Raw genomic sequence first — 21,330 nt, 5'->3', positions numbered from 1 at the left:
AAAAAAGAATCCAAAACCAAACAGATTAAACTACTGAAATCATAATAACCGCAATTACAATCAACAACGGCAATAAGGACCTCCCATCATTGACAGTGAGGACTTTGCAGGACCTTCATCGATGTCATCGTCAACCATCATGGGTTTGAAAACAGATTAAACTACTAAAATCATAATAACCGCAATTACAATCAGCAACGGCGATAAGGACCTCCCATCATTGACGGTGAGGACTTTGCAGGACCTTCATCGATGTCATCGTCAACCATAATGGGTTTGAACTTTTTCTTGAAAACAGACTTGCAATGGCAGCTCGCGTGGCTAGTGGAATAGATCTGTTGGTGTGATGGGTTATGGCAAATCTCGTGGTGGCAGTGGCGGGTCTTGGTGGTGGTTTCTGGTTGTTGGACTGGTGATAGTGGTCCACCAAGGGCATTGCTACGTGCACCCAGCGTAATTGCTGGTACATCTTGCAATTTCGTGCTTTTTTCATTTTATCCTTCCGTAAAAGGATATGGATCAACTAATCCTAAGTCTCATACGGATTAACTTAATCCGTATGAGGCCCAATCCATTTTTTTAATTTTTTTTCAAAAATATTTTATTAATTAATTTAAAATTAATGGTCCAAGTAAGAGTTAAAGCTAACTTTCAAATTATTAGCATGATATTCTAACTAATTGAACTAATAGCTCAATTATGTTATAAAATAAATAATGTTATATATAATACTATAAATTTCTAATGTATATTTAATGTGCATGTAAATTTAAATAATAAAATTTGTGACAATTAATTTTGATATAACTTATACGAATTATTTAATCTGTATAATTTTTTATAAATAAAAAAATATTTACGATTAAAATACATTAATTTATTAATTTTTTAAAAAAATAAAAAACTTACTGATCACGTAATTCATATGAGTAAAACTCATACTCATACGGATTAACTCATATGAATTATGTAATTCCTATAAGTTATACATTATACGTAATTCGTATAAGTTATATTGTAACTCATACGAATCACGTGATCCATAAATGTTTTTTTTAATTTTTTAATTAATTAATTTTTTTAATAGTAAATATTTTTATTTATAAAAGAAATATATAGATTAAATAATTCACATAAGTTATATCAAAATTAATTGTTACAAAATTAATTATTTAAATTTACATCCACATTAAATCTACATTAGAAATTTTTAGTGTTATATATAACAACATTATTTATTTTATAACATAATTGGACTATTAGTTTTGCTGATTAGAGTGTTATAATAATAACTTGATCCGTATCCTTTTTACGGAAGGATAAAATGGAAAAATTGTTAAATTGCTATGTGTATCAGCAATTTTACTCGATGCATGTAGGAATGTCCGTCTACCAAAGATCACTTACCTTCATGGCCCACCCTAGACACCCTCTAAATCTGAATTATACCGGACTTAAATATAAGTATACTTAACTTACACGGGTTAAGAAAGTTGGATAATTCATTTAATTCTTCTAAAGATAAAAAATTTGTTTATTTTCTAAAGTATCTTTTATTGAAATTTGATATTAAAAATGAAAAGATGTTATTGGAATTATAATTATAATTAATTGAAAGAATTTTTTTGGATGATATTATTAAATAGGATCAAAGTAATTAAAATTTATTTATATTAAAGTTTGAAAATTCTTTTTTTTTCTTATATTTAGGTCTAGAGGCCGTATAATTTAGTAAAGGAAAAATTGTATAAAATATTTGATTGAAAATAAACTAGAAAAAATAATGCCAAAAATGAGTGGTTCAAAGTATTTAAATATTATTTTGTTAACTTAGAGCATATATAATGTATGGTTGTTTAAATAAGTTACTTATCATCATTTTGTAGGGCCTTGCAATTTTACATAGATTTAAATATTTTACATGAAATTCACTCCAATGTTAGTTACAAAAGTGAGTGTGATTAACTTAATTTGATAGGTCCTATAATGCTTGAAAAATATTCTATTTATGATATAAATTTGTTAAATAATGGTTGCTTATATAAGCAATGATGATTGTATAAACAAGTCATATTATCTACTTCACTGGTGAAAAAGGTTGAGTAAGGTTACATAGAGTTAAACAACTCATGCAAAATACTCGTATTGAAGATGCTCTTAGTAATGTTATGTCATACGATCATTATATTTTTGTTAATTATTGATGAAATGGAATTGAATTTTTATGAGTTTAATGTTTATGTGTGAAATTTTTTCCTGTCATTCAATCACACATTATCGTTAAAATTACTTTAAGATAATTATTTTAAAAATCAATAAATTTACTACACATATTGAATTGTAATTGAACCGTACACATGTCTAACCATTTTTTTTTTCTCTTTTTATAACGTGAAAATTATGAAATTTAAATGCTCACTAAGTAAAATTAGAGGAAGTAGGATTGCACGTAAATGTAATTTGAATCAAATTTTTATGTTCGGTGATTGCACAGAATAAACATCCAGACATGTGAAGTGAAGATGTATTTTAAATCAATTGGGTTATCTACTAGAATTTGATATCAAGTTATTCATAAAAGAAAATATTAACATCCCATGTGCATCTTAAAAAAGAAAAACATGCGCAGATCGTGACAAAAGTTTCCTGTATGTTGAATAACATTTAAATCGAGTCGTTATATTTATATTTATATTAATATCACGTTCCATTGAAACATTGAATATATTTATATTTATATTTATATTAATATCACATTATAATTACAAAATTCATTTTCTTATTTTGCCCATTACATTAAATCGATCCTCTTACTTTTAATTTATTATTTGAGTCTCTTTATATTTTAAAAACATTATTTTAATTTCTAAATTGATTTTAAACGTTTACCGTTCAATTTTAAATTAGACTAAAAAGTTGATCGATATTTTCTTAAATAATAAAAAATTTAAAAAATATTTAAGGAAAGACTAGAATCATGATCCTTAAAGTAAAAAATATACTCTTTTATCACTGCACTCAGGTATTAATTTAAATATTTGATATAAAATATAGTATTAATATAAATTTTATGTGAAAATAGTTTAAATTTTAAATTTTTTTTAATTTATTAAATTTTAAATTTTTATATATTTTAAAATATAATATATAAGATTAAATTTTATTTTCAAATAAATTAGAATATGTATATTTATATAAGTTTTGTTTTTATTTTATATATTATATTTATCTTTTAAAATAATACTTGTGATTTAGTAAAAATATTTTTTTATCTATATTAAGATATGTATGTTATTTATTATAATTTATTATAATATAGATAAAAAATAATATCAATAAATTACATGCATAAATATTTTAAAAAATAAAAAATACTGTTATTTTATTTAATTATATATCTTTGCTATATAATTTAATTCTTTTTAAAAAAAATTCATACTTGGTTAAATAAAGTTAAATATAAATACAAAATAATATTACAATAAATAATAAAAATATCTTAATATAGGTAAAAAAAATACTACCATTAAATCACATATATAAATATTAAAAAGATAATAAAAATACTGATTTTATGAAATTATAATTTATATATATATATATATATATATATATATATATATATATAAAATAAGTTTTGAATAGTGTGATAAAAATACATAAGAATATAAAAATATAACATATAAAATAAAATAAAGTTTATATAAGTATACATATTCTAATTTATGTGAAAATAAAATTTAATCTTATATATTATATTTTAAAAGATAATATATAAGATTATAAAATATAATAAATTAAAAAAGAATAAAATTTAAATTTTGAATTATTTTTACATAAAATTTATATTAATACTATATTTTGCATCAAATATTCAAATGAGCATTTACGTGTAGTGGTAAAAGAGTATCTTTTTTTTTTCAAGGACTATGGTTCTAGTTTCTCTTTAAGTATTTTTTTAAGTTTTTATTTTTCAAGAACACATTGATCAACTTTTAGTCTAGGGACTAAGATAGTGAATTTTAAAATATAGGAGGACTCAAATAGTAAATTAAAAATAAGGAGACTGATGTATTGTAATAAGCAAAATAGGGAGACGAATTAAGCCTTTTACTTTTTAGAGATTTTAGATAAAATTAGAAAAAAATTATAATTTTGGTCTACTTATAATTTTTTATTTAGAGTTTCAGTTCTCGCATTTTAAAAATAATATATGTAATTTTGATCTAATAGTTAATTTTACATATATTTTTTTCACTTGAACTCTAAATTTTTAATTCATTAGTTAGAAATAACTTAATTAGTTAAAATGTAAAAAAATGAAAAATTTTAGTTTCGACTAAAATTGTAGAGTTTTAAAATGTAAAGACTAAAATTTTGGGAAAAAAGGAGTTATAATTGCTGATAAAAAAAATTAAAGTTGAATGAAAATTACATTTTAATCTAACGGATGATTTGTTATTTTGATTGAAACAAATAAATTTGTTATTTTGATTGAAACAAATAAATAAAGGGTCTAATTGTGTATAAAATTTATCAAACTTTTTAGGACAGAAGCAAACCACACCTAGTTGATGTGGCCATACACTTTCTTTTTTGGATAAACAAAAATTTATAAATATTAAGTCCTTAAGAAAGCATAAGGTATGCCTTTTTAGGATCAGCAAGATACAAGATAAACATTGAGTCATATTACAATGAGGCACCACAAAGAAAAAAGTTATTTAAGTACCTATTTAGGAAAATATTTGATAGACAACATTTATTTTCTAACAACTAGAAAAAGAAAAAAAATATTAATTAAGTGCTTTAAAAAAATAATTTATGTATCATCACTCATACAAACATAGCATTACAACAGTAATTACAACCAAACTTCCTTTTGCCAACTGATATTTTTTCAACTATTTTTCACCCCCACGATTATTTCAGCAAACAAAAAACACTTTGTGCACCGCCCCATTATCCCTTGTGCAAACAAAAAACACTTTGTGCAACGCAACATCTTGAATCCAACTATTCATTCCTTGATTTACCTCCTTACCTTATAATTCAATCAATTAACCAAATAGTTTAGGGACAATTCATAAACCACCCGAAAGTGGTTGTTTCAACCCAAGCTTTCATATTAATCTTTATAACTCAACTTAGGTATTCTTTTAGTTGCTCACAATTATTTGATTTTACGAAAGGTTAAAACTCTACCAAAAAACTTTTACAATTGATTTAATTGTTCACATACTTAAGAAGCACCAATCCACTATTTAAATCCCTAATTAGGCATAAGTCGTTAATTTTTTCATAATAATAATTGTATGGGAGAACTCAATTGAAGAATAAAATAAAAGTTTAGGGATCCGATTAAAAGAAAAAAGTTTAGGAACCTTATTGAAAATTTAATAAAATTACGACAACATGCGAATAAATTTAAATTAATATACTTTAAATTTAGAGCTTAATTTTTGTTTCAACTTTTGTATTTTCTTTCTTTTTATTTATTTTGTTTTTTTATGATATGGGCCATGATATGGTGGGGGACGCGGTGCCTTAAATTAAACAAAAAACAACTAATGAGGCTAATCAAGTCAAAACATTAAACCCGGAATTACCGCATTCCTTCCTTCAGACCCAAACGCGTTTGCCTTGCTTTTCCACTCACCTTGGCAACACATGCTATTGCTTTCTGTCTTAAATATTAGAAATATCACAAATGGAAATGCCACTTGCTTCTCATGCACTTATTTTTTTTAATGGAGAGAGAAAGATCCAGGACAAAATTATATTGATATTACATGTCTAAATAAAAATATTGTAACTAAAAATCAATTAATTTTACATTTTTGTAAAGTTAATTTATTTATTAAAATTTAGCAACTAGATTGATAAAATTGAATTTTAAAAATAAATTAATTGATAAAAGTTAAAAGCAGAAATTCAAAGTAAACATAAATTATTTTATATAGGCGAATACAAAATTTTTAATCTAATAAAAAAATAAAAAAGAAGATTGTTAAAATATGTGTTTTTTAATGTAAAAGACATGTAAACATCCTTTTATCGTTACATAAAAGATAATAATAAAATATTTCCAATACCTAAATCAACCAACTTAATTCAACCAATTGTTTCCATTGCAGAGAAATTAATACACTTTTTTCCCATTATCTTCACATCTATCTTTCTGTGACAAAAAAGTGAATCCGGAGAAGATTCATTTCCAACTTATTTTTTCTCTTTTCCATAGAATAATAAGCGTTTGAAAAAGAAAAATGGTATAAAAATGACAACCAACATAACATAACATAGAAATAAACGAAACGAAGTAGTGGAACAGGGTAAACTCAAACAAAACCAACCAAAGTACCAAACAAGACCAGAAGGCTTTGTATATCTACCTATCTGTCTAAGCCATTCATCAAAGCTCAACTGGACCAGGTATACTCAAGTTTGTTCCAACCTCTTCTTACCCCTTTCTTTATGCTTCATTCTTTTACTTCTCTCTCTCTCTTCTAGCTACCCTTTTACTCTTTCTAATAATTTCTTCAACTTCATTTATAGTCTTTATACTTTCTGATTTGTACTCTTTTGATGCCATTTTTTCTTCCTTTCAAAAGGGGTTCCCTTGAAGTTCTATAAAGTTCGATTCTTTGTTCTTTTCACTAACTTAGCACCTTTTCCTTTTTTTTCCTGCTTTTTTTTGTTTGTTAATATCAATCATTAGCTATTAAATATTATTTAATCTTCTCTTGAAGATAAAAAGATTTTCTTTCTGCTTTCTTGTCCAAGATATCACTCCTTTTGTTGGATGGTGTTGAATCTTTGGATTTTTGCTGATTGTGGCAAAATTTTGGTTCAGTATATGGGGTTTGACTTAGATTTTCATTAACAAGGACTTGAAGTTCATATTCAGATCTTGTATCTTGTGTTAACAGATGATGTAGGCTCTTAGATCCGAGTGATGAAAGTTGGATATTTGATATCAGTATCACAAAATTATTCAGTGTGAAGCAATATGGGGAACACGTGTGTTGGTCCTAGCATTTCAAAAAATGGTTTTGTTCAATCAGTTTCTGCGGCGATTTGGCGGTCCCAATTGCCTGAAGGTTCAGTGTCTAATAGAGAATCTGTAAAAGAGGAAGCAACTAGTGTGCCCGAATCGCCCTTGCCTGTCCAAAACAAGCCTCCTGAGCAGATAACTATGCCGAAACAAGAAGCCAAACAAGAGGGAAAATCAGAAATAGAACCGGAAAAGGAACAGGATAAGAAGAAACAGAAGAAACGTGGTTCAGTGAAGAGAGTTTCTAGCGCAGGGCTTCGTGTTGATTCTGTGTTGCAAAGAGAGACCGATAATTTCAAGGAGTTCTTCACTCTTGGGAGAAAACTTGGACAGGGTCAGTTCGGGACAACGTTCTTGTGCGTGGAAAAGGCAACAGGGCTGGAGTGCGCCTGCAAATCTATTGCAAAGAGGAAGCTCGTCACCGATGATGATGTCGAGGATGTGAGAAGAGAAATTCAGATAATGCACCACTTGGCCGGGCATCCTAATGTTATATCCATCAAAGGTGCATATGAGGATGCCGTGGCTGTTCATGTTGTGATGGAATTATGTGCAGGTGGAGAGCTTTTCGATAGGATTATTCAGCGTGGCCATTATACCGAGAGACAGGCAGCCAAGCTTACTAAGACTATAGTTGGCGTTGTGGAAGCTTGCCATTCTCTTGGTGTGATGCACAGAGACCTTAAACCTGAGAATTTTCTCTTTGTCAATCAGCACGAGGATTCCCTTCTCAAAACCATTGACTTTGGATTATCTGTCTTCTTTAAGCCAGGTACTTTCGGATGGTCTTACTATATAGTATTGTGATTAAATAAATAGTTTTGTTAACATTAGTCTTTAAGGATGATTTTAAGCAACTAAAAGTAAAACTGTTTTATTGAGAAAGAAAACATTTATTATATTAGAAATACAAAATTTTCTGATAAAAACTTCCAATTTTAGTTGATTATAATTAGTCCTTAGGGATAATGTTAACGACACCCTTAATCAAATACAGAGGAAGCTATCATTTTGGTCCCTAAAAGTTTAGTTTATCTCAATTTAGTTTGACTGCAAATTTATGTTGTAAGATCTACAAGAAGAGTATGAAATTTATACGAACATGGGCAGGTTGAGATGAATTGAAACATTAAAATTCAAGTAATATGACTAGGTTGTAATGAATTGAAACATTTATAGACTTGATAAAATTAGAAGGTTTGAGGGACCAAATTGAGAAAAATCATACGTTTTGAAGACCAAAATGGTAGCTTCCAATAAATTTTTATGTGAACACATACACTCAGACAGGACTGAAGTACAGGTGGGGATGGAGATATCATCAGATGCTGAATTTGATCTGAAGGCTTTGATTTTTATTATCTTGAATTTTGTGATTTGCTTAATTTTTTATGTGCAATATTTTTCATAGAACAGGATTAATATTTCAAGGTGCTTGGCATTTGAGGATATGCAATGCGTTGCTATGCTTGTGTATGAAATTATTAAGTGCATTTGTCCACGGAATTTTTAGTTTTCAAAGGGATCAGTAATTTTCATTGACTTTTTGAAATCTTTTGAAGTTTAGAAGACTTCTCCATCTTCTATATGCTAGGTTCCTATCAAGAACAGAAACTCCTACTTAGATTTTGAGGACTTCTGTGAGCATTACTTACTTTCTAAAGTGCTATGAATTCTTCATAGAAAATCATCGTAATTGTTCATGTATCTACTATCTAGTTTAAATTTGAAATGTGTGTTTCTTTGAGATTTACTGTCAAACCTGCAATTGTCGTTTATAACCATCTAAGTGTATGTTTGGATATGCGGTGCAGTCATCCCAAATCGATTTCTTTTTTCATGGTTACAATGAAGCAACTCTTCATTGATTCTATTTTTTCAATTATCCACCACTATTTTTGCTGGTGGAATCAATTCTGCACTCTGCAAGGTTTCCAAACATGCACTAAGTAGACTTCTTTATACTGCAGTTAGTGTTAGGTCTGATGAGCTGTTAATTTTCCAATTCTTTCTTCATTTATGTTTAGCGTATATAATATGAAATCTTTAGAACTGCAAATCAAATTTTCTTCATAAATAGACATATGTAGTGAGAGGAGTTAATTTTGGGTACTATATAATATACATGGATGACTAAGAATTTAAGATTAAAAGTTAGTGGTTATATGACCACTTAAAAAGTCATGTGCATTATCTGTAGTAATAAAATTTAATGGTCAAAACTCATTATTCTCGCTTGAGTTATATAGATATAGATACAGTTTATCAGGCTTATAGAATTATGCGAGTCATGAACTTTTCATTATTTTAACTGAAGCTTTGTTCAAGTTGAAGAAGTAATTTGATTCCATGGAGAAAAACCGATGATCTTTCACTTCCAGGTGATATATTTAATGATGTGGTGGGCAGCCCATACTATGTTGCCCCGGATGTTTTGCGAAAGCGTTATGGTCCTGAGGCAGATGTTTGGAGTGCTGGTGTTATCCTTTACATTCTTTTGAGTGGAGTACCTCCATTTTGGGCTGGTGAGATCTTTTGTATTTATTTGGACAGTGTAATTATGACCTCTATTCATATAAATTTATGCCTTTTTTTTTTCTGATTATTAATTTTCCCTCCGTCTTTGTGTGGTTCATATGGTTGTGTAGAAAACGAACAAGGAATATTTGAACAAGTTCTGCGTGGTGATCTTGACTTTTCTTCTGATCCCTGGCCTTCAATTTCTGAAAGTGCAAAAGATTTAGTAAGAAAAATGCTTGTTCGCGACCCTAGAAGGCGGTTGACTGCACATCAAGTATTATGTAAGAAAAGTTTTACTAATTGATTATTCAGTCATGAGTTTGGCATTACTTTGGTCCTTTCAAAAGATCTGGAATTAGTTGAACAATACTGATTTTAAATATTGTGGTTTGGCAATAACTTCTTGTGACAGTTAGTCCATGTTTGTCTCTAACTTCCATTTTCCTGGCCAAGATCATCATTATGTAGCTCTGTAAACTAGCTACCCTACATCTGCCGCAGAAAAATGGCTATATTAACCAACATTTACCTTATATGGCTCTTAGCATACAAGTCTTGTATGCTTTGACATTGAAAAGTCTTGGTGCCCCAGAAGTGCTATAACTATGAAGAGATTTATTTGTGTAATAAACTAACTTCCCAAACCATGTTCTTGACATGTCATATCGTAACATATTTTGCCACTTGATCTTTGATTTACCATTCAACATTTTTTTATCATCAGCTGGAAGTTGGAACGAACAGTAAAGACTATATTCTGCATAGGGTGTAAACAGTGCATTCTTTTGTTTATAGTACTGTGTTAAAAAGAAAGTATATTTTGCATAGATAATAGATCAAGTGTTCATTTTAAACACTTCGAGTTCCAAACATTTACCAGTAGAAACATTTATTAGTATTATTTTAGCGCTAAAATAATGTCTCTGCAATATGTGATGCTTGCGTGCTGGTTGTATGGCCTTTTTTTTTGTATCACAAGATTGATGGGGCTTCTCCTTAATAATAGGGAAGTATAATAGTTCCTCGGTGCTATCATGGATTAACCATTTATATGCTTCATAGGAAAGCCCAAGCTGACAATAAATTTTACAATAATCATTACCAAATTTGAAATAGTATGGTATTCCAAGAAACTCTGTTTATTCTTGCTTATATAAGTTCAACTCCTTGTAGGTCATCCTTGGATTCAAGTTGATGGTGTAGCTCCTGACAAGCCACTTGATTCTGCCGTATTAAGTCGCTTGAAGCAATTTTCTGCTATGAACAAGCTCAAAAAAATGGCCCTTATAGTAAGTATCTGGATGTCGAAATATGAAAGTCATTTGTTATGTGATTTGAACTTAATTGATATATAAAATAGAGTATGGACTTAATCATCATTTTTCTTTTTGCAGATTATTGCAGAGAGCTTATCTGAAGAAGAAATAGCTGGCTTAAAAGAAATGTTCAAGATGATAGATGCAGATAACAGTGGTCAAATCACTTTTGAAGAACTTAAAGCTGGTTTGAAAAGAGTCGGCGCTAATCTTAAGGAGTCTGAAATTTATGATTTAATGCAAGCAGTAAGTGCTTTTTAAGCTTATTTTATAAAATAAAAAGAAACAAGTGGTATTACTTAGATTATGGTGCACAAAATAAATAAGAAGTGAATATCTTTTACAATAGTTAAGCTTTCTATAATTAAACATGGCCTTAATTTTTACCATTCATTTTGGCTGTTTCTTTTGCATGAATTTTCATGCCCTTAAATATTTAGATCTCCCATCCAAGAAGTTAGAGGAAGGGTTGATCATAATATAGTAATGAGTGATTCTTCATTAATATTTTTTTGCAATTCCTAATTTGTAATTTTAAATGTGGCTGTTATTTGGTAGTCATTTTGTTTGTGCTACTACTATTAAAATAATTATAGATAGTGACTTTTCGTAAACAAGTGTATCATTTGTTTTTTGTTCATATATCAGATGCCACTGAAGTCATGAACTTTGATATTACAAATAAAATTTACCATATTCAATAAAATATGTTGGGTAGCTAATATAAAATCATAGAAAAAACTGAATCAAAATTGGGTGAAGAAGGGTTATGATGTCTCTTAGAACATTTACTTTATCATAGATTCATAGTAATAATGCATTTGGTTTATTAGGCTAACTCAAATCTCTCACATATTGCCATGACTTGAAATTGTAGGCTGATGTTGATAACAGTGGGACAATTGATTACGGCGAGTTCCTTGCTGCAACGTTGCACCGCAACAAAATTGAAAGAGAAGATAATCTATTTGCAGCCTTTTCTTACTTTGATAAAGATGGAAGTGGCTATATTACTCAGGAAGAACTTCAACAGGCTTGTGATGAGTTTGGCATAAAAGATGTCCGTTTGGAAGAGATAATCAAGGAAATTGATGAAGATAATGTAAGTGCCTTACATTTCTGTATGGTTCCTCTAATATCTTGAGTACAAATGAAAACTACCTAGCTTTCTTTTCCTTTCTAGCTAACCCCTCAATATCTTCAGCTCAAGACTTCCCTTGATTAAAAGGAGCACTAATGTTATAAAAAAGGGTTAATGATGTTTTTAGTCCTTGAAAAGTTTCTAAATTTTGCTTTCAGTCTCCTACTTTTAAAAACAATAGTTTTTGTCCTTGTATTTTTTAAAATACCTAAACTTTAGTCCCTAGAGCTAACACTTTTTCCCCTTATAGATGGACCAAAATTTGGGTATTTTAAAATTATAAGGACTAAAACCAAAATTTTAAAATTTTGCAGGGACTAAAAACATCATTAACCTTTAAATAGAGGAACATTAGTATTATAAAAAAGAAAAAGGAACACTAATGACTTTTGTTGGTATAACGGAATTTAATTAACATTTCTTTGTAGAAACTTTCCTCCATACGTCAAAGGCCTTCATGTATAGCTGACAATGAATCTTTTTTCCTTTGGCTTAATTACTGTTTTAGTCATTCAATTTGAGGGTCTTGTATTTTTTAGCCCTTGAAATTTAAATTTGTCTTTTTAGTACTTGAATTTTTTAAATTGCTCTTTTTAGTCATTACCAGGATAAATTGACGTGGCAGTTTTTATCCACCAGAATTTGATTTTTAATTTTTAAAATTGTCACAAAGTATCAATTTATCCCAAGAGGGACTAAAAGGTGCAATTTTTAAAATTTAGGGACTAAAAAACCTTTAAATTTCAGGAACAAAAAAAAAAAACGGGACCCCAAATTGAAGGAATAGAGCAGTAGTTAAGCCTTTTCCTTTAGAGAATTGGTTTGACTTAGAAAATACCAAGATTGCTAATTATTTTGGACATCATTTATCTGGCATCCTGATGCAGACGTTTCTGTTGTTTGTGTGTACATTTAAACCCATCACACTAATGTATTGTGCTATGTTCAATGTTTTGCTAAAAAGTTGAACACCCTTTAGCAAGAATCTGATGCTTCTATAGAATCCATACACTTATGATTAATGTCTACTTTCATATGTAGGATGGACGCATAGATTACAATGAGTTTGTGGCTATGATGCAGAAAGGAAATCTTCCAGCGGTTGGTAAGAAGGGCCTAGAAAATAGCTTCAGCGTTAAGTTCAGGGAAGCATTAAAATTGTAGTTTTCATTGTCATCATTGAGTTTTTTTTTTTTTTGGTGCTCTTTATTACCACACATCCCTCCTTTTCACTTTGAAGGTTCAAGATTTTATTCATAGTGCAAAGTGTTTGCATGGGGATATTTAGGTGGGCCTTTTCATCTCTGCAGTTATTTTGTTTGCGTCCAATTTAAAATGGATTTTTGTAATTACGAGAATATATTAAAAAGAGATATCTTTTTTTATTATTATATTAAAAAGAGATATCTGGTGGAGTATTACTATTAGAGAGGAAATAGATTATTTGAATTGAATTGACACATAAATGACGGTTTAACGTGGTCAGTTTTATTATACTCTTTTAAGTATGAGGGAATATTTATATTATGCAAGAAATAAAAGGTGTTATGGTGAAACATGATATAGGGATCCTTATTCGAGAAAGGAACAAAACTCTACAAAGTGAATTTCATACAACACTCTAATGCTTACTAAGTTGAGTGAGTTAAGATAAATTTCTCAATCATTATTTTACAGGAAACGAAAAGTAAAGATAATGAGTTACGAGGGTAAAATAACTATTTTTTATAAGCTAAAATTATGTACGTACGTCAAATTTTTTAAGTTTCATCATTTAACCTCTTTATATATATATATAAAAAAAACTTTCAATGATTTAGATGTGACAAATTGAGTGTTTGAATCAATTGGTACAAATTTTTTGAACTTAATGATCTCAAGTTCGAGTCTTAGATATATACTTTAGGAATAAACAACAGCCACAATCAAGTCACAATTGAAAAAAATAAAAGTGTTGGGTTAGTTCGGGTAGTTATTCGGATTGAGTCAATGCAAAAAATAAAATTTAGTTAAAAACATATAGGAATAAGTGGGTTCAATTTTAATTTTTTCTTCGTCAGAAATCGAACTCGTTTAATTAGGAAATAGATTAAGCTCATAAGTTGACTTTGTCATACTTCAAAGCCTAAAAACTTTTTAAGTGGTCACAAAGTCAAAGATTAAGTTGTCACATGCTAGAGCTTTCTCTCTTCAACTTCAAACAATTGTTCTCATTCATTTCTCTTTGTTTAGTGTCTTGTTTTTGTTTTCTTTCTCTAGGCAAAACATGATAGGCAATGATCAGCTTGTGGTCATCATTGGTGGAGGTGTCGCAGTCAGTTTGAGATGTTGAAACTTTGGTTTTGTTCATCTGCAAAGCAATTTAAAGGATGAAAGCAAAAGTGTACAAAGCTAAAGAGATTTCACTATTTCAATTATCAGTGTGCATGTTGCTTGCGACGAGCTTGGCGTAAGTTGCAGCTCCACTTCTCTATCTTTTCATACCCGCTTGAACCCACTCGAAGATAACTAAACATGTTCAACCTGCACCTGACTTATTCGAAGAAACACTTGGTCAACAATGGGCCCAAAGAAAGCATTGCACCATTTGGTTTGGATTGGTCATTTTAAGCTTGAAACTTCTCGAAATTGACCATTGATTAGCCCTATGTATTAAATACTTAGAGCAAGAGCTTTGTCACCCATAGTAGTTTTGCTGAACTTGAACATGATTGTCTCTAACAAAGGATACCTAGGTTTTGCAACTACGTTTTCATTGAGTTATAATGTTGGATTATCTTGTGTTGGCGTTTGGTTTTTGTAAGAAATATGAGTTGATTTTGTGGGTTAGAGGTAGTGGGAAAAATTGGAACAAATTCCAAAAAAAATTGAAGTTGTGACGTGATTGGAATCATTAGCATTAAAACCATCATTTTTCTCTCTCCTAATAAAAACCTCTAATGATTTGAATTTAATTAGCTTGCCTTCTTTCTCTTTATTGGATCATTTATGTTTCCCGTGTCTATCAACAAGCCATTCTCCATGCAAAGGTTTGTCATTAATTTCAGTTATGCCATCATTTGTAATGTTCATAGTTGTCTCCTTTGATTGTGGCATTGCATTCATTACATGAACCTCTTGTTGTGCTACTGGTTCCATTGTGCTAGGGTTAGGAATGTCTACAACCACGTTGGGATCATGGCTTGTGACATTTATCTTGGTGGACTATCTCTAGACAAATGACGATAACATCCACATGTTGAACAAATCCTATATAGACCTTCATATTCTATGTAATACCAATAACCTTTGAGCCAAACTCTATCACAACATATTTGTTCAAATCAATTTCGAGCAAACACAAGCAAACGGGACCCTACGAGCATCTTTCGTATTATTATCAACCTTGATAGGCTTCCCCTTAGTTGCAGTAAGGGCAAGTAAAATACTTTCATCACAATAAAAAGGATTAAATCCTAGGAAATGGTTCCTTACCAAAGTCTTCTTTATCTTGGTCGCCGATGATATGAAATTTGTTATCCATAGTCGTAACATCAAGTAATGATCAAAGATCATCTAGAGGCCCTCCTCAATGACCTTTTTATGGTCCTCTTCAATATAAAACTTTACCATCAAGTAACCATTACTTATGTCAAGGATGCCAAAATGTGAAATAAGTTTCCATGTTTTAGTAAGCATATCTCTTATAATTAACATGGAATCCAATATTTTTCTTGAACAACTTAACAACCAAGGCATCCTGCCAAGGTGCACATAAGCCATCAAAAATTGAAGTCACGATATGGGCCATAAGTTTAGGTGGATTGTCATCTTCATATTTAATATGGGCTAGATTCTCCTGTAATTGATCAATCAATGGAGGGATATGCTAGGTGCACCCAGCAATATTGCTGGTGCACCCAGCAATTTATTGAAAGGTCAATTTTGCCCTTCATTTAAAAAAATAAAAAACTTTTTTTCCCTCTTTCGGAAGCATTCTCTCTTTTCACTTCTCTCTTCCGCAAAAGCTTATTCTCTTCTCTCTTCCGCGATGAGCTTCTTCTCCACGAGGGTTCTCCGGCAGCCCTTGGACCCATTTGCATTCGAGGTAGGTGGCCTTCTTCTTAGCTTTGGTTTTGTTATGCACTACATTTGTAGCATTTAGGATAGGTTAGTGGAACCTTAGGGTAGAAGACGCCGGAAAAAATGGTGACAGGTTGGTGACGGTGACGCCTTCTGGAAGACCCGTTAGGGGTTATTCCGGAACTTCCAGAAGAAAGTCTTCCGGAACCACTGAAACGTCTTCCGGAAGTAATGGTCTTCCGGAAAGCTCCCGGAACACCTCTTCCGGAAAGTTTCCGGAAGAAGTAGTTCTTCCGGAAACATTCCGGAAGAAGGGTTCTTCCGGATGACCTTTCAGTGGTTCCGAAAGCACTTTCCGGAAGAGCCCTTTTTCCGGAAGTTTTTTTTTTTAAATATTGTTTTTGTTAATTAAGTTTGTTATTTTTGTTAATTGTTTCAGTTTATTCTTTATATCATTTTAGTTGAGTATTTTACTAATTATTTAATTTTAAATTACTTATGCATTTTTTATAAATGAAGTAGTTAATTTTTATAAATAAAGTTGTGTCTCTTTGGAAAATTTTTTCCCATTTTTGTTTTATTGTTATATATAATTTAAGTTGTGTATGTTTACTAATTATATATTTTGAAATTAGTTGCGTGTTTTTTGTCTATAAATAAACTTTTTTATTTTATTATAAATAAAGTTGTTTATTTTATTATAAATGAAGTATTTTTTTTATAAATGAAGTTGTTTAATTTTTTTTAAAATTAAGTTGTGTATGTTTAATAATTAATTATTTGTATATTAGTTGTGGTTTTTTAGAAATGAAGTTTTTTTTTTTAAATTAAGTTGTGGATGTTTAGTAATTAATTATTTTTATATTAGTTGTGTTTTTTTTATAAATGAAGTTGCTTATTTTTTTTTAAATTAAGTTGTGGATGTTTATTAATTCATTATTTTTATATTAGTTGTGTTTTTTTTATAAATGAAGTTGCTTATTTTTTTTTTAAATTAAGTTGTGGATGTTTAGTAATTAATTATTTTTATATTAGTTATGTTTTTTTTTATAATTGAAGTTGTTTATTTTTTTAAAACATTAAGTTGTGGATGTTTAGTAATTAATTATTTTTATATTAGTTGTGTTTTATTTTATAAATGAAGTTGTTTATTTTTTTTAAAATTAAGTTGTGGATATTTACTAAATAATTGAGTTGTGTTTTTTTATAAATGAATTTTTTTAAATTATTTTTAAAATTAAGTTGTGGATGTTTACTAATTAATTCCTTTTACATTAGTTGTGGTTTTTTTATAAATGAAGTTTTTTTAAAAAAAATTAAGTTGTAGATGTTTAGTAATGAATTATTTTTATATTAGTTATTTTTTTTTATAAATGAAGTTGTTTATTTTTTTTTAAAATTAAGTTGTGGATGTTTACTAATTAATTTTTTTTACATTAGTTGTGTTTTTTTTAAATGAAGTTGTTTTATTTTTTTAAAAAATTATGTTGTGTATGTTTTAAAATAATTTGATTTAAGTTAGTTTTATTTGTTTATAAATAAAGTTGTTGTTTTTATAAAGAAAATTGTGTATATTTTGACCGAAAAAAATACGTGTTCGACATGATTTGCAGATCATGGCCAGAACACGAGGTTTAGGTCGTGCCATAGGTAGACTTGTAGGCAGAGATATACTTGCTGACCAGGATGCTGCTGATGTTCCCGAGAGGCGTAGGCCTACTGCCTCAGCCTGTAGGCTACGCGTTCATCAGATGACTATGGAGGGACGTGATATGGCTGAGGACGTCGCTGACATGACTGACGATGTCCCTGAGTAGGTTGTAGAGGCACCTGAGATGCGTGTGGACGCACAGGTTGCTGATAGTGGTGAGGGGTCAGATGGTGATGATGCTGCTGAGGGATTCCCTGGTGGTCCACGTGACCCGTCAGTGCTCACATCATTTACCGAGCATGTTGCACATGCTGTTTGGAGTGGACAGGTATTTTAATTTGTTAATTATTTATCATTGTTGATTTATTTGTTTGTGATTAATTTTATTTAATAATTGTATAATTTCTACTTCAAATCAGGAACGTCCTGATTTGAAGTTAGTGTCACATGGGAGGAAGGTGACACTGATTGGGAGGCCAGTGCCTGAGATTGAAGGCCTGGTGGCTGCCACATGATTAAGTCCACTGATCGATTGTTCAGTTATTACTGGCGATCCTGGATTGATATCCACATTTATGGAGAGGTGGCACGGTGAGACTAGCACCTTCCACCTTCCTGTAGGAGAGCTGACGATCACACTGGATGATGTGTCGTCAATTCTACATTTGCCCATCACTGGCGCCTTGCACAGTTTCCACGCTCTTTCTACGGAGGAGGCCAGATTTTTGCTGATGGAGTTGCTGGAGGTGTCTGCCGAGGAGGCCAGAGCCGAGAGAGCACTCACACGAGGGACATATGTACGATTAGGATGGGTTCGAGACATTTATGAGACGAGATGTTAGGCTCGGCGGTGGATTGTCGCAGCTCGCGCTTATCTGTTGCACCTTGTCGGTTGCACTCTTTTTGCTAATAAGAGTGCAACATACGTGCATGTGGTTCACCTTGACGCTTTCTGGGACCTCGCTCATAGTGGTGGTTACACTTGGGGAGTTGCCGTGCTGGTTCATATGTATGACCAGTTAGATGAGGCTTGTAGGACCACCACCCGACAGCTTGCGGGGTACTTGACGCTACTTCAAGTAAATTTTGTGTTTATTAATATGTTACGTTGGATTATGATTTAAACATGTTTTTATGTTATGTTAACCTCAATTATTGTGTTGTGCTGGATCTATGAGCACTTCCCTAGTGTGCACCAGTGCGTGACTGACGATACATACCAGGAGACGTCCCCACGTGCTTCACGATGGTTGACGTCGAAGGCACACATGAAGGGAATCACAAGAGCACCCTGTAGGGCACGTTGTGATGGTTTGACCGTCACAAATGTGTCCTGGTTGCCGTACACAGAGCATCTGAGGGTTAGGACATTTCAGGAGATTTCATCTTTCCAGGGTCAGCTGAGATGGGGTCCTATGGTCGTCCCAGCTCGACCGAAGAGGGTGGTACGCCAGTTTGGTTACATCCAGAGCATCCCTCCGCCGCCTGTTAGTGCACGATTGTCACACGATCAGATAGATGACAGGTGGATGCAGTTTGCAGATCACTTACTACCTGCGGGTCAGCTTTGTCTAGTGCCTGGGCAGGTATCTGCGGATTATATGGAGTGGTTTTTCCGCATATCTCACCCATTCATGATACCGACCCAGACAGGTGACCAGCCGAGGGATGCACCAGCTGCAGACCCTGAGGACTACATACAGCCGCCCAGCCCCCAGGTTCCAGTAGCATTTGACCCCTCTCCACATGTGGTAAGATTATTTGCGCGTTTAATGTTTTATGAGTTGTTATTTATTTTAAATTTCATAATAAATGTTTTTAATGACTTTGACAGGATGATTACGAGGGATATGGGGCGATTGCACAGAGGTTGGAGTGTGTGCTCAACCTTATGATAGTCACTGTAGGCACAAAGTTATATGACATTATGCAGGACTGCCTGACGATCGTGAGAGGGGGACCCTGTGCTGATGGGACTGTCAGGGCTCGTCAGAGACGCCGCACGGACCATTGATCCTTGTATTTATTTTTTGTGTTGTAGTTGACATGAATATTTGTAATTATTACAGTTTTTTGTTTAAAAGTTGACGTGTTTTGCACGGTATATTATTTTATAATATAGTTTATTATTCCGATTGTTAGTGATCGTTAAGCGAAGTTTACGAGTGTTTTAAATTTATTTTTAAAAAAAGTGAACCTAAAATCATGAGTTTTGTTTGTAAAAATTACATAAAAAATAAATGTTTTTAAAATCATTCATAATTCATAATTATGTGTTAGTAAGATTTTTAAAGTAATTATGATATATAATAAATTATGATTCAATCATAATTTACACCATTAATATATAAGGTTGTACCAAAAACAAAATATTAAAAAAAAATTTACATGACAATGAAATCGCCATATAAGATACTACAAGGATGACTTTAAAAAAAATTCATGTTCAAGTACCCATGTTTGAGATTTTTTTGCGTGGGTGTGCCAGTGCCGTGAGACAATGGAGGGCGGCCATTTCTTATGTTTGGACGTCAAAGAACCCAAAAAAAATATTCCCGTTCCCCGGTTCTGTCAACTAACACGTAAAAACAAAGCCTGAAAATAAAAAAAAAATAGGAAATCCCTTTTTCCATGTTCAAGTACCCATGTTTGGGATTTTTTTGCGTGGGTGTGTCAGTGCCGTGAGACAATGGAAGGCGGCCATTTCTCATGTTTGGATGTCAAAGAACCCAAAAAAAATAGTCCCGTTCCCCGGTTCCGTCAACTAACACGTAAAAACAAAGCCTGAAAATCCAAAAAAATAGGAAATTGATCCTTTTCCATGTTCAAGTACCCATGTTTGGGATTTTTTTGCGTGAGTGTGCCAGTGTCGCGAGACAATGGAGGATGGCCATTTCTCATGTTTGGACGTCAAAGAACCCAAAAAAAATAGTCCCATTCCCCAGTTCCGTCAACTAACACATAAAAACAAAGCCTGAAAATCCAAAAAAATAGGAAATTGACCATTTTCCATCTTCAAGTACCCATGTTTGGGATTTTTTTGCGTGGGTGTGCCAATGCCGTGAGATAATGGAGGGAGGCCATTTCTCATGTTTGGACCTCAAAGAACCCACATGTGGTTCATTCACCCCACATTCTTCCTGATTACCTGAGACGTATTAAAAGCATTTGAACAATCCACATGTGGTTCATTCACCCCACATTCTTTTTGATTATCATAATCATAATCCATATGAACTTCTTGTGACATCGCAAAGTCATACCTCCATTGATCTTCGTCCATCTTAAGAACATATGCATCATACACAAGTACATTCAAATTATCATATAACCACATCCAAAAATTTACTACACATTAAATAACAAACATATTAACAGCACATATGCATCATACACAAGTATATTCAAATTATCATATAACCACATCCATAAACTGACTACTTATTAACTAACAAACATACTAACAACTAATACAAATATATTCTAAATTTATAACTACATTATTTACTTAAACTAAACTTATCACTATAATAAACAACTAATAAAACATTTTTCTACTACAACAAAATACAATTAACTTACC

General features: G+C 31.2%; 1 protein-coding gene across 1 annotated transcript; it reads left to right on the top strand.

Annotated features, from left to right (window-relative positions):
- Window positions 1–6,280: 6,280 nt before the first annotated feature.
- Window positions 6,281–13,496, top strand: LOC114370867 (calcium-dependent protein kinase 1-like). The gene is made up of 8 exons (XM_028328268.1): window positions 6,281–6,435; window positions 6,933–7,829; window positions 9,439–9,582; window positions 9,706–9,858; window positions 10,751–10,866; window positions 10,972–11,139; window positions 11,771–11,995; window positions 13,076–13,496. Exons 2-8 carry the CDS (start codon window positions 7,013–7,015, stop codon window positions 13,196–13,198), a joined length of 1,746 nt encoding a protein of 581 aa, XP_028184069.1. The 5' UTR covers window positions 6,281–6,435; window positions 6,933–7,012; the 3' UTR covers window positions 13,199–13,496.
- Window positions 13,497–21,330: the final 7,834 nt, after the last annotated feature.

Source organism: Glycine soja, chromosome 10 (genome assembly GCF_004193775.1).
Source record: "Glycine soja cultivar W05 chromosome 10, ASM419377v2, whole genome shotgun sequence".
Classification (NCBI taxonomy): domain Eukaryota; kingdom Viridiplantae; phylum Streptophyta; class Magnoliopsida; order Fabales; family Fabaceae; genus Glycine; species Glycine soja.
The sequence above is the reverse complement of the archived record's forward strand: the minus strand, read 5'-3'. Positions and strand labels throughout refer to the sequence as shown.